This window comes from Chlamydotis macqueenii, chromosome 4 (assembly GCF_036417535.1).
Source record: "Chlamydotis macqueenii isolate bChlMac1 chromosome 4, bChlMac1.mat, whole genome shotgun sequence".
Classification (NCBI taxonomy): Eukaryota; Metazoa; Chordata; class Aves; order Otidiformes; family Otididae; genus Chlamydotis; species Chlamydotis macqueenii.
In genome coordinates this window covers 68,381,296-68,396,959 of record NC_141559.1, presented here as the reverse complement: position 1 = coordinate 68,396,959, position 15,664 = coordinate 68,381,296, and the positions used below count along the sequence as shown (strand labels likewise).

Sequence of the window (15,664 nt, the reverse complement as noted above, 5' to 3'; positions counted from 1 at the left end):
CAAAGAGCGGTGTGTGCTAACTTCAGTCAGTGCCAGGACTCCAGCCTGCAAATGGCATCAGTGGAACACAGATATATATATATATATAAAATATATATAGGGAAAATCGCTTAAATGGGGTGTTTTGGTAGACCAGAGATTATCCCTGTGGGTCTGGGGAGAAGGCCGGCCTCAACCCCACAGCGCAGTTCTCTCTCCCTGTAAAAGGAGTTCCTGGACGAGGACCCTGCCCAGGTGGAAAGGCTGAGGAGGACCCTGGCCACTCGCAGGCACAAAAGAAAGAAAACGGTGAGCACCCCCGCCTCTAATTTCTCGTCCAGCCTCAGCAGCCGACTTGGGGAACCCCTCCCCGGGCTCCCGCGGCTACCGCGCATGCGCACACGGCGCCGGGCACGGCAGCGCGCATGCGCGGTCGCTCCCCCCCCCCCCCCCCCCGGTTCAGGGCCAGCATCCCACTGGCAGTGGCTGCGGGTTCTGGGCTCGGCTCCCCTCACTCATGCGCTGTCCTTCGCTCTTTCTGCCCCGCTGCAGCTGCCGGAGCCTGTCGGTCTCCCCGAGCCGCGGGCGGAGGAAAGGGGCCCGACCAGCATGGCCGCAGCCCCGTCCGGCGCTGCCCCTCGGCCCGTGCGCGGTGAGTGACTCTCCGACTGCAACGGCGGGGCGGGGCCGGGGCCGGAGCTGGGGGCGGGGCGCAGCGCGGTTCCGCCACGGTTCGCGTGGCCCTGGGCCCGCGGCCGGGGGAGCGTTACCGCGGGGGCGCGCTGGGCAAGCTGAAGTGGCGTTTGTGGGGTTAAGGGTTTCTCTCCGACATTGCCTTCGGCTCAGAGAGGGGAAAAGTGCCGTGGGGTCCACGTGCGAGGGGAGGAGCGAGGTGCGCGCTAATTACTCTTCCCCTTGAGGAGCTTCCTTAAGCTGACTTTTAATTCTCAGCGTTAGCGTAGGGGTGGAGGGGTGGCTGTGTGTGTCTGTCGTGGGCCAGGTCCGCTCAGACCACCACGCGTACCGTCAGAGCACCCGAAAGGGATGCTCCTGTGGTATTTAAATACGAGTGGCTGATGTAGTAGTAGTAGGTCCTACGGAAAATACACAACGTTGTTCAAAGGTGTTAGCGTAAACGTGGAGTATTCGCATATTTGAATGTGAATCTCATGGTTTGTGTGTGAAGTCTTATTCATGCTTATAATGGCGTAAGGGTTTAGTGATGGGCCATTTTAACTGTCACGTGTGAAATACTCTTTACTCACAGAGTAGGAGAGTGCAAGAGAGTAATGTAGTGTAAAGCTGTTAAAAGTGAGTGTCTGATTGCAGGCTTGGAGGTTGCTAGTACTTGGAAACTAATCTTCAGTTTCTTCAGCAGAATCTCTGCAATATTCCTGTAATATTCCATATTTTGGACCACATTAATGGTGTGCATATTACTGCACGGTTTTATGGCTTTACCTAAATATGATGCATAAAAGAGCTAATTAAGAACAGAGTATTAAAAAGTCAATAAAATGAAAATCCAGTGAAGTATAAACATATTAAGTTTTCATCAGTATCAGTATTTATCAAAATAAAATGTATGTATTGTCCTTAAACTCATTTTAGCAAAATATGGTATTTGTTAAGACATCTACAATTTAGGGGTGTTTACAGCTCTTTCAAGGTCTGTGTACTTTTTTTTTTTTTAATGTTTTTTGAGTCTCACTGTGCCAGCTTGTGCTAGGAAGTGATATGCTGTTGACAGATGCAGTCCAAATAGTTTTCAGAATTGACTGCATGGAGAAATTGAGAGACACCCTCTAGTGATGATTATTTTCTTTTACAGAAACTCATTTTCCAAGAATAAAAAGAACACCACAGTAGTACTTTGAGAAGAAGACTAGCCATTAGTTCCCTTATGTGATAAATGTTTTATTTTCTTAAGTATTTTGTTCTGTTAGGTGTTCTTGTTGCTGCTCCTGAAATCCCTGTAATTCTGCTAATTTTGTATGATCAAGTGAAGAGTACTGCATGTGGTATTCTGAATAGAGTGTATAATTGATTTACTTAATTGCAGTATAATTTATCCATCTGATTTTTTTTTTTTTTTAAATTACATTTTAAATTGTGGGAAAGACTGCACCTTGAGCTGAAGTCTTCATGCATCTATCCAAAACTATTTCATTTTTTTTCCCCCTGGAATTCAGTCTGACAGATTTATAAATAATTTGAATTTCTATCTTCTATATATTAAGCTGACACTGACATTTGCTATTGTTTTGCCCAGTCATATAGTAAAAGAAGATTTATTTTCAGTTCTTCACAGTCTCTACTAGACTGATGATCTGTGCATGAATTTCTGCTTATCATTGTTTTACTAATGATAACTAACCATTTAAAAATAATAATAAAATATAACCCTCCCACATTTTCCAGGTGCCATTGAAAAATTCTAGATAGGCTGTTTCCTCTGATACCGTGTTTTGGTTTTGCTTTAGTGCTTGTAATAATACATTGCCTCTACTCCTAGGCCTTTTTAGTTTGTTGTGGTTGTCACCATATTTGTTCATTGTTTATGTTAAAAGTATACACACACTCCCTCCTTTTTATGAAAAGGGAAATATATTTTAACACAAGTGGGAGGTAGGTAATGTTTGTGGAATTATCAGCTTGTGATGTCCTTCAAATACTTGGTTTATTCTGTGCTGGCATGGTATGATTATTTTCTCATTCTCATCCCCCTGTGGCAAACTCATCTTGAAACGCATCCATCAACTATTTCTTCGCTTAATATTCATCATAATCTCTGGCTGTCCCTGTTAGTCTTTCAAGCGTTCAGTCAGTCTCTACTGTTTTTTAATACAATCAGTTTGCAGAAATGTATTACTTTAGTCTATTTATGTGCGTGCTTAGATGCCTACGTACCTTTCTGAAATGGAAAGACTTGGCTATGTGTCAGTCCTCTAGTCAGACTCATTAGTAAGAGTTGCAGAAGAAGAATTGCTTTAAATAATAAGACCCTGTCTGATAGCCCCTGTAACAACTGCAGTGTTACAAAATCTGTAGTTTACAGTCCAATACCTTATGGTCGATACTGATGCTCAGCTTCCTCCCAAGTAGCAGGACCCTCCCCACCTCACTTATACACTGACCATGATGTCACATAGTGTGGAATAGCCCTTTGGCTAATTTTCTTAAACTGTCCCAGCTGTGTCCCCCAGCCACAGGTGGCAGTAGCTCCAGTTGCTCTCCCAGCTCAGGTGAAAATTAACTCTATTCTAGACAGAACCAGGACAGGTTCTAAATTAGGCTTCATTTCAGTTTGACTGTCCAGCAAGCCTATTAGATCTGCCCAATGTGAAAGGTGGAGCTATTGCAGGATAGTGACACTTCCAGTGTAAAATGTGGTGTGACATTTTTTATACAGGCCTGTAATGGTGATCGTGCAAAGTAGTGCTTTCGTGGATGTCGGTCTTATTCTTTCACTTTAAAAATATATTTTGAAGTTAAGCACAAATTAGTTGTCTGTAGAGCTCTGCATAAGCAGAGCAAAAGTATTTTTCAAGGAAGCAGAGGATCCCACAATAATTGATGCATTGGATTAATTTTACTGCACTTATTAAAGCCTTAAAATGTTTTTCATTATGTATAGAAAGGATAATTCCCATGTTGTTGCAAGGATCTGATTAATTCATAAAGAAATCTGCATACAGAGCATCAGTTCTGAAGCTCTAAGAGGTGCTTAAAGTAGTGGCAGCCTGTTTCTGCACTAATTTTGCATGTTTACGCTGTCACTTTAACCTGGCTTGTCTGGAAATGTTCACAAGCAATTGTCAAGTATTTTAGAGGATCAAAACCAGATTCTAATCTCTTGCTTTCTAGTTTTCATTTATCAGAATGGAATTGAAAGAAATGAAGCATTTGCTCCAATGAAATAGAATATGTTTTTACACTCTAACTGAACAGAATGGTAGAAAAAAAAAGTCACAGAAGGGAAATCGAAAGGTAACTTAGCTCAACTTCTCCCCTTAAGTCATTTCAACTCTATTTATGGCATGATACCTATTTTGGTGAGGGTTTTTTTTGGTTAGTTGGGTTGTTTTGGGGTTTTTTGTTGTTTTTTTTCCTTTGTGTTTTGTTTTTGTTTTTAACTTAAAAGCTTGCACCAGTGATAATGGTGCAATGCTAGAATACCCCAAAAGTTAAAAAGCTTTTCCAGTGTGTAACCACCTTCCCTGTTGCAATTAAAGTCTCATCTCAGTCTCCAGCAGACATAGGCAACCTTTCTGTGTGCAACAGCCTTTTGTGGGCTTGAAGTTGTAAAAGATGTTGAAATTTTTTTTCCTCCAAAAACTCTTCAAACTCAATCTTTGAGCAAGTGTGACTTCTGACAGTTCTTGCCTGCGTGTTATATACACAGGTAGATGTTATTTCATCATTAAAACAATTACTAAATGTTTTAAAGGCATTAGATTGAGACAGACCCTGAAAATACTTACTCAGTATGGGGTTTGGATTTATTAACTGATCCTTGCTTATCTTTTAAAATGTGGTTTTCCAGTGACTTGCATGTGCCCCCTTCCACCCGCACCCCCTGCTGTTTTCCTACCGAGAGACGCTTGTAAGGCAAGCTCAAAAGCTGAGATGTATGCTTTTTCCATTATTCACAAAAATGGGTAGAATATATGCTGAAGAACATTAAATTGGCTTGATAGGTCTTGATCTTGGCCAATCTAGGCCTTCTGGTGCTTATTATTTTACCGTATTTTAAATATTTACAAATAGGATGACTCGCTTTTTGTAGAGTTGAAGTTTGACTTCTGTATGCTTCTGCAGCTCACTCTTTTCAATTTCTTTATAAAGATTCAGGATTTTTGAACCTGCCTATTCTCCATTGCTTCTCAGAATTGCTGACAGTTCTGATTGTGCTGCAGCCAGTTCACTGTTGGATACCCTGCAATGATGTTTTTTTTAATTAACTCAGTCTGAGCAGTCTTTATGTACATCCTGTTCTCTGTTTTGTCATTAATTCTTACCCTGTTCTTACTGCGTTCCTTGTTAGAGAAGACAAAATGCAAATAGGCTTTTTCTGTGTGTCATCTTTCAGTGTCTCTATGGAGTACTTGCTTATTTCTGTCTCTAGTATTCCTTTTGCTAAGGAAGTGATTATGGGATGCTTGCTTTTCTTTTATGTGTTTCATGCTAGTGATATTCACTTTGTGCTTCATTCTTTCTTTTGAAAGTTTCCAAATACAATTAATGTTTCTTTTTACAAATACAGGCAGTAAACTGTAATTTGAAAAGGTTAGGATTCTCTGAAATCTTTTTATGTTTCTGAGTACAATCAGTATTAGTGAGGTTTATCTTAATGTATTTTTCTTTTCTAAATGACAGTAGACTAAGGTCATCCTAGAAATTAGATTGCACTTTGACTTTTGTATACTAGGTAGCCTTTAATTATTTAAGTTGTATATTCAACATACAGTATTTTCTGCTGACAGTAAAGCTCTTGAAATAATATTGAATCGGCCATAATGTTATATATGTTGTGTGACATTACCACTCCTAAGCCCTTACCCTTTGCTTTTTTATCTCCTTTTCATAAATTTAATGCCTTATATAAACCAGAGATCACCGTTTACTTAGACCTTGGCAAACGATGTTGTTTTGTAAGGACGAAGAACAAGTCAGTGTTTGACTCAGAGTACTGGCAAGTAATATAATTCTATAAGTGGATATAACTAGAAAAACTTATTTACCTAGAATGTTATGTGTTCACAGATTTAAAATTAAAGAAAAAAAACCCATGCACCACAAAGCACATGTGCAAGAAGAGCTACAGTTTTCTTCTGCTAATCATCTTAGAGTTGTTCCAGTAAAAGGGCCGATGTGTTCTGTGTGGAACTCTGTGGGGCTCCTTCTGGAAAGAAAAGCTAGTTACAGAAGTTCAGGAGAAAAAAAATAAGATCTGAGGGTTCCACATATAATAAGGGATGTAAAGCATTTCTCTTCAAAAACTTAATATTACATGTATCAGTCAAAGTTTCAGTAAGGTTCTGAGAATTTCCAGGTGAACTACAGGGCTCCAGTGAGACTGAAGAGGTTTGTGCAGGTGAGGAGACAATTTTGTACCTAGGATCGGTTTCGTTAATGAAGAAATGAGTTAGGTCTTTCAAAAAGAAAAATACTTAAGTCATGACTTTCAAAGCTATTAGGTATTTAAAACTATGTTTTCAGCTAAAAATATTCTGGAGACTTTTATAAAGAGGATAACCTTGACTCTTTTACAGTGGTAGTGCAGTCTGTAAGAGGGAGATGGGTACCTTCTCAAAATACTGTGCAGAAGACAACCATAAGTATGTTTAATAAATTAAGCTGCTGGAGGTGTTGCTGTTTGCTTACACATACAGTCTCATTTATATTGCACATTTAAAATGTTTTTCATTTGTATTTATATGAGAGAATGGGTTGTAGGTATCCACTCCGTTGTATTTCTGACCCCAAGAGCATAGCTTCTCTGTAAACGACTGGATAATTATTCATTCTTTTTATTTAATTGTCAGTGCAGTAGGGTACAGGGTCACCCTACTAATACTTACTGAATCTACCTGAAGAAAACATAATCTAAGAGATATGTGGAAGATAAGAGGGAGTAATGCCATCAGTTCTTCAAAGGAAAAGGAGGCCCTGATAAGTTTGATTGTCAAAGACACATTTGCAGTCACTTTTAGTATGGAAGGAAAGCCCAGGCTTTTGGGGAGCAGCAATTCAAAGGCTGCAACAAACAGTAATTCTCTGTTTGCATAATCTTGTAATTGCCCAAGCCAGTGTCCAAACCTGGTATTTATTGTCCATCCAGAAATCTAAATATATGTCACTGATTTGTGTGTTTCACAGGATCAGCAGAGAGTACTTGATCCTAAAAGATGTAGAGTTTTGATGAATTCTTGAGGTCAGAGGATGCATTGTGTGCTTGGTTTGTTTGAAGTTAACTCCAAGGGTATAGCTGCAGTGATGGCCTCCAGCTGGACTTAGCACTGCTGATCACAGCCCTAATTTTCAGTCCGCTTACTTATATAGTCCATATTTTGTCTGTTTCTCTATAAGATTGTGACAGGGAACAGTGATAAACAGCATCCAGTGCTTTCCCTTCATCCGCTAACACAATTACCTCATCGTACAGAGTTGTCTTGTTGGTCAGCTAGAAGTTTTTTTCACTTCATAAATCCATGCTGATGACTCCTCATTTTTATCTTGTACTTAACATATTTGGCGATGGTTTCTAGGATTGTTTGCTCTGTCACCTTCTTGGGCATTAAGATAAGTCTAACCAGTCTGTAGCTCCCTAGGTTCTCTTCCCTGAAGACAGGAGTGGTGTTTGCTCACTTCCAGTCCTCAGGAACCTTCCTTGATTATCACCACAGTCTTTTAAAGATAATTGAGAGTGGCTTTGAGGTGATGTTGACCAGCTCCCTGGGCACTCATGGGAGCATCCTGTTAATACCCATGGATTTGCATACGCCCACTTTATTTAAATGTACATGTTGAGTCTGGCTAAAATGGAGTTTATTTTCCCCATAGCAGCCCTCATGGTGCTGTGCTTTGTATTGGTAACTAGAAAGGTGTTATCCACACCAGTGTTTTGGCTACTGCTGAGCAGTGCTTGCACAGCACCAAGGCTGTCTCTCCAAAGTTCTGCCCCCGCCACCCACCCAGTAGGCTAGGCGTGGGCAAGATCTTGGGGCAGGACAGCTAGAGCAGCTGACCAAAGGGGTATTCCATACCATACAACATCCAGTTTAATTCTTTCACATTTTCTCATGCAAGTTATTTCTGTTGGTGTATCGCACTCTGTATGATATGTATGGTTTTATTTTACATAATCTTACGTTTCTTTCAGAAAATATTTAATTTAAACATGTTACCGTGTTTTCTCTATTTCAGACTTGCCACCTGTTCCTTCTACATCGAGGACAGGCTTTGCAGAGTTTTCTGTTAGGGAGCGAATGAGAGAGAAACTGAAAGCAGCAAGGGTGAGAATCCTTCAGAAGCCAAGTGGTTAACTTTAGTCTTACAAGTACCACCCACTTAATTTTGCTTGCTTAGTACTAAGTGAATCTGAATTGAGATATCTACTATTTTATTTCTAACGTTGAAATAATACTGGGTTCATCAGTGCAGTTATGTTATAGTGTATTTCTATTGCTGTATTTTTTCTGAAGTTTATATTTAATTTGTTTGTAATATAAAAGTTGTCATTGTTTTGTAATTCAAATGATACAATCATTACAAGATCCTTCTGTGTTTTTGTCAAAAAAATTCTGACACTATTTTGAAATCAATGGATTTCCTGTTAAGTTTACTGTGCAGTTTAGTAAGGAGTATTAACATCTAGGTCTGTAAAATCACTTAAGCTGATTATCTAGTTAAAAGATTATATCCCTAACACAAACATGCGTAAGTTGTTGAGTTCTTGGGAATTATTGTAGCTTTGGTCTTATTATATTTCTCTTATAGCTAACTATTTTTGTTTGTTTGTTTGCTAAGTCCAAAGCAGAAATTACTTTATTGCAAGAAGACCCAGGTCCACAACCAAGGCGTCTAAAAAGCGTCAGAGAAAGGAAAACAGAAGTCAAACAAGATAAAGGGGTAAGAAGGTGCATGGAGTCCTGCTATTCTGATAATGAGAAAGTGAATGTGAAACATGAAATAAATCAAAGACTACACATAGCCTTAAAGAGCCATTTCATTTATTTTAATGGATCAAAATTATACTGTTGTTTGAGTTAGTAACCAGGAAGGAACCTTTCTGATTATTGCATTTAATGTACATATTTACCAGTAATCATTCGCTTTCGTTATAGTATAGCCATCATGTGAAGCTTCTATCATTACGAGTTCATTACTTCTGTTGCCTAAGATGCCTTGAGGTATTTAAAAGTTACTGTAACAGGACCACTGTATTATAGCTTTATATAAATTTGCACAGTGTAATTGCTAAAGGCTGGATATTAACTTTATGTCATTCTACTGTATTGTATTTCCTTGGTACTATTTTATATTCAGGGTTTTTTTTACTTTAAGCATGTTCTTTGTTAGAAAATGAATTTTATATTTAAAAAATAACAAAGACTATGCCTGTGCAGAACATGCACCCACATTTTCTTCAGAATTCACAAAGAGATTGCTTACCTGTAGAAAATGTGTTCCAGGTAATGTGTATGTCCTGGAAATAACAGCATGTAGCAGTACCATTTTTGTCTAGAATTACAAGCAATATGAATTAGCCTGGCTGAATTAGTCATCTAGAGGAGAATTATCTAATCATGTAGGTTGTAGGGAAGGTTTTTGCCAGTGTTTTCTTACAAAAAGTAATTGTCATAGTTTTCAGATAAGAAGTATTTTTTAGTATGTTTGTATCAGGAAAATATGGAATTGATACTCTTATTAAAATTGTTTAGTAATTTGATACAAAATGTATCTGGAACTTTCTGCTGGTGGTTTTGTTTTCCTGTACTTATTTACACATGTATGCAGTATTGTTTTGTTGTTAAACAAGTGGCTATCAGATTGACAGAGTTTGAGAGATTTTTTTTTTTTTTTTTTTTTGGCTATTGTTTTGAAGTTTAGGTTGAATAGATGTAAACTTGAGAAATGTCTTCCTTTAAGAATTTAGGCCACAAGGAGGAAAAACAGATAGAATGTTAGGTGTGTTTGTGTTGGCTGGGCCTGATGAAAATCACAAAGAAGCACTTAAGTGAACTTGCTGAAACAGCCTCAAAACCAGTGATGCTTACATAAGGCTTCAGAAAACCAGAAACGGATAACCGTGCTACCTGCTTTCTTGAAAAGGTAGAGGAGTATCATCTTTGGAGTTTTAGAGTAGCCTAGCAATAATTGTTTGAGAGAGAACAAAAACAATCAAGTTTGCTTTTAAGCATCCAAGCAATGCACACTACCTTTTTTGCATAACACCAAATACTTTTTTTCCCGACTGAAGCAGGGGCTGTAAGAAAAGCTGACCTTAGCTCCTTGATTCCCTTTGCTGGTCAGCAGTATCTGTCAGCAGCACCCTTGCCACTGCTGCCTGGCTTGTGCTGTCTGTCAGCCTCATTTGTAGACATGAAGATTTTGTATTGCTACCTCATTTCTTCTCCTTGCGGAGATTAGCGTGTGGTTACTTGTGTTCAGGACTGCAGAAACAGTGATCTCATCAGCAGCAAGAAAGTAAGCTAGGATTTACACAGTGAAACATTTCTTGATACCCTGCAGTCTATTTCTTGACCCAAAGGAGAAAGGAGTTAAGTAACAATTAGTTAAGTAACAATTAGATGAACCCTTTGAAAATAAATACAAAATCAGTATAGTTGTGTTTCTTTTTTGGTTTTTTTTTTTGTTTTGTTTTGTTTTGGTTTTTTTTTTGCTATGAAGATGCAATATCTGATCTCTATATTCAGCTATTTGCCTTTTTTTTTTAATGGATCAGTAAATATATGCTGTAACTTATGTATATATTTTTATTGCAGTCTGATAATGATATATTCAGGGAGATGAAAGAGGATGAATCCCACTTACCATCAAAAACAAAGTTTCATGGTTCTGTAAAAATGCTTAAGCAGAAGTCAACAGTAAGTACCAATTCCTTCATTTCAATAACTTATATTAATTACATATAAACTTTATATGGCTTCACAAGCAATTGAAAATGTTTTATTTAACTTAAAAATTCACAAACAGTGTATGCCAACAATTGAAGTATGAAAAGGGAACCTTTGTCAAATATAAGTATGGCTTTGAGTCATTTCATTTAAAAAAAAAAAAATCAAATAAATCCATCTAGACACAATCACTGGAGTTTAGAGGAAAAATATTCCTTCTGTTTAAAGCCTTTTTATTGAGTGCTACCAACTGGCAGTTAAAGCAATTTACAGATTAGTTTACTGATACTTATCAGCCACAAAATGCTACTCTTAATTCTTTTATTAGAGGATTTATCTTAACGGTAAAGGGGCCTGAGTCCTTCAGAGGCAAAATGCCATTAGAATTTCTCTTCATATCGTTCACCTGTGTGTCTGCATTATGGCCAGAATTTAAACTTTGGCATTTCTCAGTCACATATTGTTTATATTTAAAATAATAAGCTGGTTAAAATTAAACTAGGTAACTTTTTAAATAAAAAATTGCAAGAAGTATTTAATAAAATAATAGTATAGCAATAGAGACACTTTCATGTATCACTTAAAAATTTCAGTCAGCTTCAGCATTTGGGTAAGTTCTCTTTGAGATAAAATAATTATTATCCTGTGACAAGTGTTTATACATGCTGTTATTGCTATTTTTAATAGAAAGATATCTTCACTTGCCCTAAACTTCTTATAAATGTCATATTAAAGTATCTTTGTCTTCTTTTCTTAGTTCCAGAATGATTTTCCCTCTGCTGAAGAAGCATATAATTTCTTTACCTTCAACTTTGATCCTGAACCACAGAGTATAAAGGGTGGAGCCAGGAAAAGGAATGAATTAAATGAAGAAGAGGAGGTAGAAGAAGAATGCGTAGAAACCCATGAGGATGAACAAGAGGATGAAACGGTGTGAGCTATAGGATAAATGTTCATATTTTTATTCGGACTTCTTGAATTTATTTTATTCATCTAATACAAAATGGCAACTTTTGTTTCCTTAAAAATTCTGAAACTATACTTTCTAAAGATATCCATTTTGAGAAACAGGCAAACTAATAGAGACATTTGCACTTAAACTGTAGGATGAAGATGTACGCCTGGTTAAAGATACTGATTTATTCATAGGGCAGACAGCCGAAGATTTTCTAGTAATTAAGCCTGCTGATTGTGAAAGCTACTCTGAGCAACTGAAAAAGGAAAAAGAATTTCTCTTCATTCCCAGCATGCTAGCAGGTACGAAGCTTGTGCTTATCTGTTTTGTTCTGGATTTTGCATACCGTGGCACCCTTTGATCTGCTAAAAAATCTTATATCAGACTGTCTCTGGCAGTAGAGAGAGATTTAATTGTGGTTCTCTGACACTGATTATCTGGTCAATTCTGAAAAGATCTGATAAAATGGATTAACTAGGAACATGCACACCTCAGCACATCACCAGCTGGTATGCTAGCAAGTGAACTCGGGGCACATCAGTTGCTCTGGGATAATTACCTTAGTGCTGTCTGTAGTAAATGCAAGATGACTGGCCCCTCTTTCACTGGGGTTTAGCTAGTACATTATTTAACATATGCAACAGGTTACTGGGTACACACATTTAGGTACTAAGAGTGGCTCATGCACTGTACATTATAACTTACACTCTTCACTTGGCCACAGCTGCCATTTTTTCCATGTGGCAAATTTGTTGAGTCATATAACATAAGGATTCTTGTAATTCAAGGAGCCCTTTTCCAGTGTAGTCCAGTGTTCTGATTTAGGGGTTAACTTTTATTGTAATCCTCAGTATAATCTCTCCCTGTTTCGAGATCACTCCTTGAAAAATACTGAGCCCATATGCACCAGTGAAATAATCCTACAGGCAGACTTTAAAGAATTCCATTACTGGGCTAATGTGGCTTTTTATGCATGTTCTGTACTTTGTACAAGAGTAGCTTAAGCAACTTAGTAATAGTAGTTCAGATTAATCTTAGTTGAAGTTTCACTTTATATGGGAAAGGCTTAGAAATATTTATCTGGTCAGTTGTTGCTGCTAATGGGTTTTTACACTGTTATGCAAGCAGCCATTAAAACTAAACTCCACTGAGTTATTTGAAATATTTTTTGATGATCTGTTTAGAAGACTTGTGACACTTTTATGATAGATTTAAACTGTGGATCTGTCCTGATTAAGAAAAGGACTTGGTTTGGTTATATACTTATTTCTTTTTTCCCAGTTAGGAAAATATTTCTGACAGTATGCTTAATATGCAGTGCCATTCATTTTAAGAATGGCAGAGGCTCTTAGAGAATTAATAAACTAGAACTATGGTTACAAGATGTTTTACATACTTTTCTATTTAATTTCTCATTAGTGCCCGCTTCTGAGAAGATACCTGGAAACAAGCAGCCTAGGTACCTTGAGGATGAGGGTCTTTACGTAGGAGAAAGGCCCTTTGTATTACAGTCTAATCAAAATATTTTAGAAAACAGAATACTCAGACAGGAGCAAGTAAGTCACGACTGCATTCTTAGTTGTCTTTTTAAAATCCTTTGTTTATCAGTATTTTATTTTGTTATAGTTAAGTAGATAGATGGTCATGGTAATATGGAGCTTTTACCTTTGAAATGTTTAGCAGTATCAGGTATCAGGAAATGTGGATCTTTGTAGAAGTGTGTTTTGGTGTATCCCAATAGTCAGAGCACCAGACTGGGTTTTAGAAAACTGCCATATTTTCGTGGCTCTGCTTATAGCCAGCTGGGGAACAAATTTAGTTGTGACTACAATAGGGGTAATTATAATTTACTTTTTTTATAAAATACTGAGAGAGCTAGTAGTATGTATAAAGACATATGCAAGGGCTGGGCACTGTGGTTTTTTGCTAGAAGGTTATAAAAAAAAAGGAAGGAATAAGGAATCGCTGTTTTCTGTGTCCCCTGGAGATGATACGAAGTAATAGACTTGTGTAAATTTACTGATCAAACTGTAAGGGTAATTAAATATTTGTATAGATTATCTGGAGAAGTTTTAGAATCATTTTAGATTTTTAAGAATGGCTTGTATAAACACTTGTGAAAGTGGCTTGGATATTTTATCCTGCTATAATATCCTCCTATATACAGTAAGGTGTGTATAGTTTCATATAGATTTAAGCTACTATACAGCAGTTGCCCTTTATATTTTATTATGATTCTATTAATTCTTCGTGGGCTAGCAGAGGTACTTTTGTGAATCAGATTGGGAATATTTGGATCTAAAATTTTAACTGGCCAGCTTCCATTCGGTTAGTTTTCTGGTTTGCTTCACTATGTTACCACATCAAGGTTTGGTCCTAGATCAGCTTAAATCAGGTGTGAGAATAAGAGGGTAGGCCAGCATCTTTCCGCAGCTGCACTGGTTTAAGCTGTTCTTGAACCCAGGTCATGAGAGCAGAGGGGTGAATTAGGACAATGTTTAATATGTGAAGGCATGGAATAGTAGTTGGTATGTAAGATACTTACCTCATATGCTTTCATAGATGCTGTTTAATTAGTTCAGATTGTGGACTAGAAGAGTTCATGCTTTGATAAATGATCTCTCTGAGCTGCCATTTAGCTCTTTAATTCTTTGCTTTATGATTTTTATAATCCGTTTTGAAGATGTGGGTGGCAGTCTTGTGTAAAACATTAAATTCTTTCCATTTTAGTGATTTAAGAAAACATAACATTTAAATGTTAAAAGATATATTGATTTTTAATTTTTTTTTTCTTTCAAATCTGTAACACTGAATGTTGAAGGAAAAAATTCACTATATTTAAAGTTTAAGCAAGCTCTTGGCCTTTTGATTTCAAAATGTATCTATAATATATTTGAAGATTTCATTTTGGTGTCTTAAAGTTTTGATAAATTCAGTCACAAACAGTTCATATTCACATTTTCTTCTGTAATTACTTTTCATAAAAATTATAAGTTTGCAAGTTACTTCTGTATGAAGTAAGAAACAATATAAAATAATGTGTTTATTTGCAGGGGAAAGGGTGGTTTGGTGACGATGGCAAAATCTTAGCATTGCCTAATCCAATTAAACAGTCTTCAACTAGGCCTCCAATATTCTCATTGGAGGAAGGAATTGCACCAGAACTTGAAACGGTATATAGAAAGGTAGGCATGTTTCATATATGTGGTTCCTAGATCCGGTAGCCCTTTTTTTCTGTACCAGAAACCCTGGTGAGCTGGAGGATTTTGTGTGAAGAACTATGAGTACTGACTGCTTTTTGGGATTCCACAACTGATCTTTGAATGTGCTCTACTTTTTAAAGTGTATTCCAGCTGAATTTTTCTGTAAAAATAATGCATACAAAAGGATGAAGAGTTTAGCTGGTAGTACTGGTTAAAATAACTAAGTGATAGTCCATCACACATTTCTTCAAGTCTATGAGTTGCTAAGGTCTCTGTGAAGCACCCTTGGAGATTCTCATGCCAAAGTAGGGTAGTTCCTATTCTAGTGTATCTGTAAAGCTTCTTGTGGTAGAAGCTGGTAGACAGACTTGGTGATTAGGACAGAGGTGCTCTCTGCAGCTTAAGAGAGAAATAATTGAAGGGCATGCGCATGATGATTATTTTACAGTGATGAAACTCCTCCAAAATAAGTCTTTACATGCAATTTGCTTATGTAGAAAGCAACTGTTTTTGAGTTATGTTGCATCAGTTCACATCTTCATTTGCTTTTTGTTTTTTCCCTCAACCACAGCGTACCTACTCTGGCGAGCAGCAGTTGCAGTGTGCAGTCAGTACAAATCAAAATAAGTTTTAATTAAAACCATTCAGCAAGCTTTAATTGTTCTACTTGTTAGCACTCTATTACCCCCTTGGAAAAACTGTGACTTTTTAGACTTTAAAGTAGATTGCACTTTTGGGACACACAAGTGTTTCTGTTTGCTGCTGTTGATACAGATTTGAATGTTGCTCTTTAATTGATGCTGGTTATGAATATGTAATTCTCATGCATCCAGTTCTATGCAGGGTGTTTCTACGTACAGGAAAAGAGGTTGCTGGTTAGATCT

At 37.4% G+C, this 15,664-nt stretch overlaps 1 protein-coding gene across 1 annotated transcript in view; it reads left to right on the top strand.

Moving 5' to 3' along the window:
• CC2D2A (coiled-coil and C2 domain containing 2A) overlaps nucleotides 1-15,664 on the top strand; it is a 62,790-nt gene that overhangs the window by 2,250 nt on the left and 44,876 nt on the right. Inside the window, exons 3-11 of the mRNA XM_086746396.1 lie at nucleotides 208-288; nucleotides 532-631; nucleotides 7,909-7,997; nucleotides 8,512-8,613; nucleotides 10,491-10,592; nucleotides 11,380-11,553; nucleotides 11,729-11,879; nucleotides 12,997-13,133; nucleotides 14,631-14,762. Of these exons, the coding sequence (XP_086602522.1) occupies nucleotides 208-288; nucleotides 532-631; nucleotides 7,909-7,997; nucleotides 8,512-8,613; nucleotides 10,491-10,592; nucleotides 11,380-11,553; nucleotides 11,729-11,879; nucleotides 12,997-13,133; nucleotides 14,631-14,762 (1,068 nt within the window). The remainder of the gene's footprint in view (nucleotides 1-207; nucleotides 289-531; nucleotides 632-7,908; nucleotides 7,998-8,511; nucleotides 8,614-10,490; nucleotides 10,593-11,379; nucleotides 11,554-11,728; nucleotides 11,880-12,996; nucleotides 13,134-14,630; nucleotides 14,763-15,664) is intronic.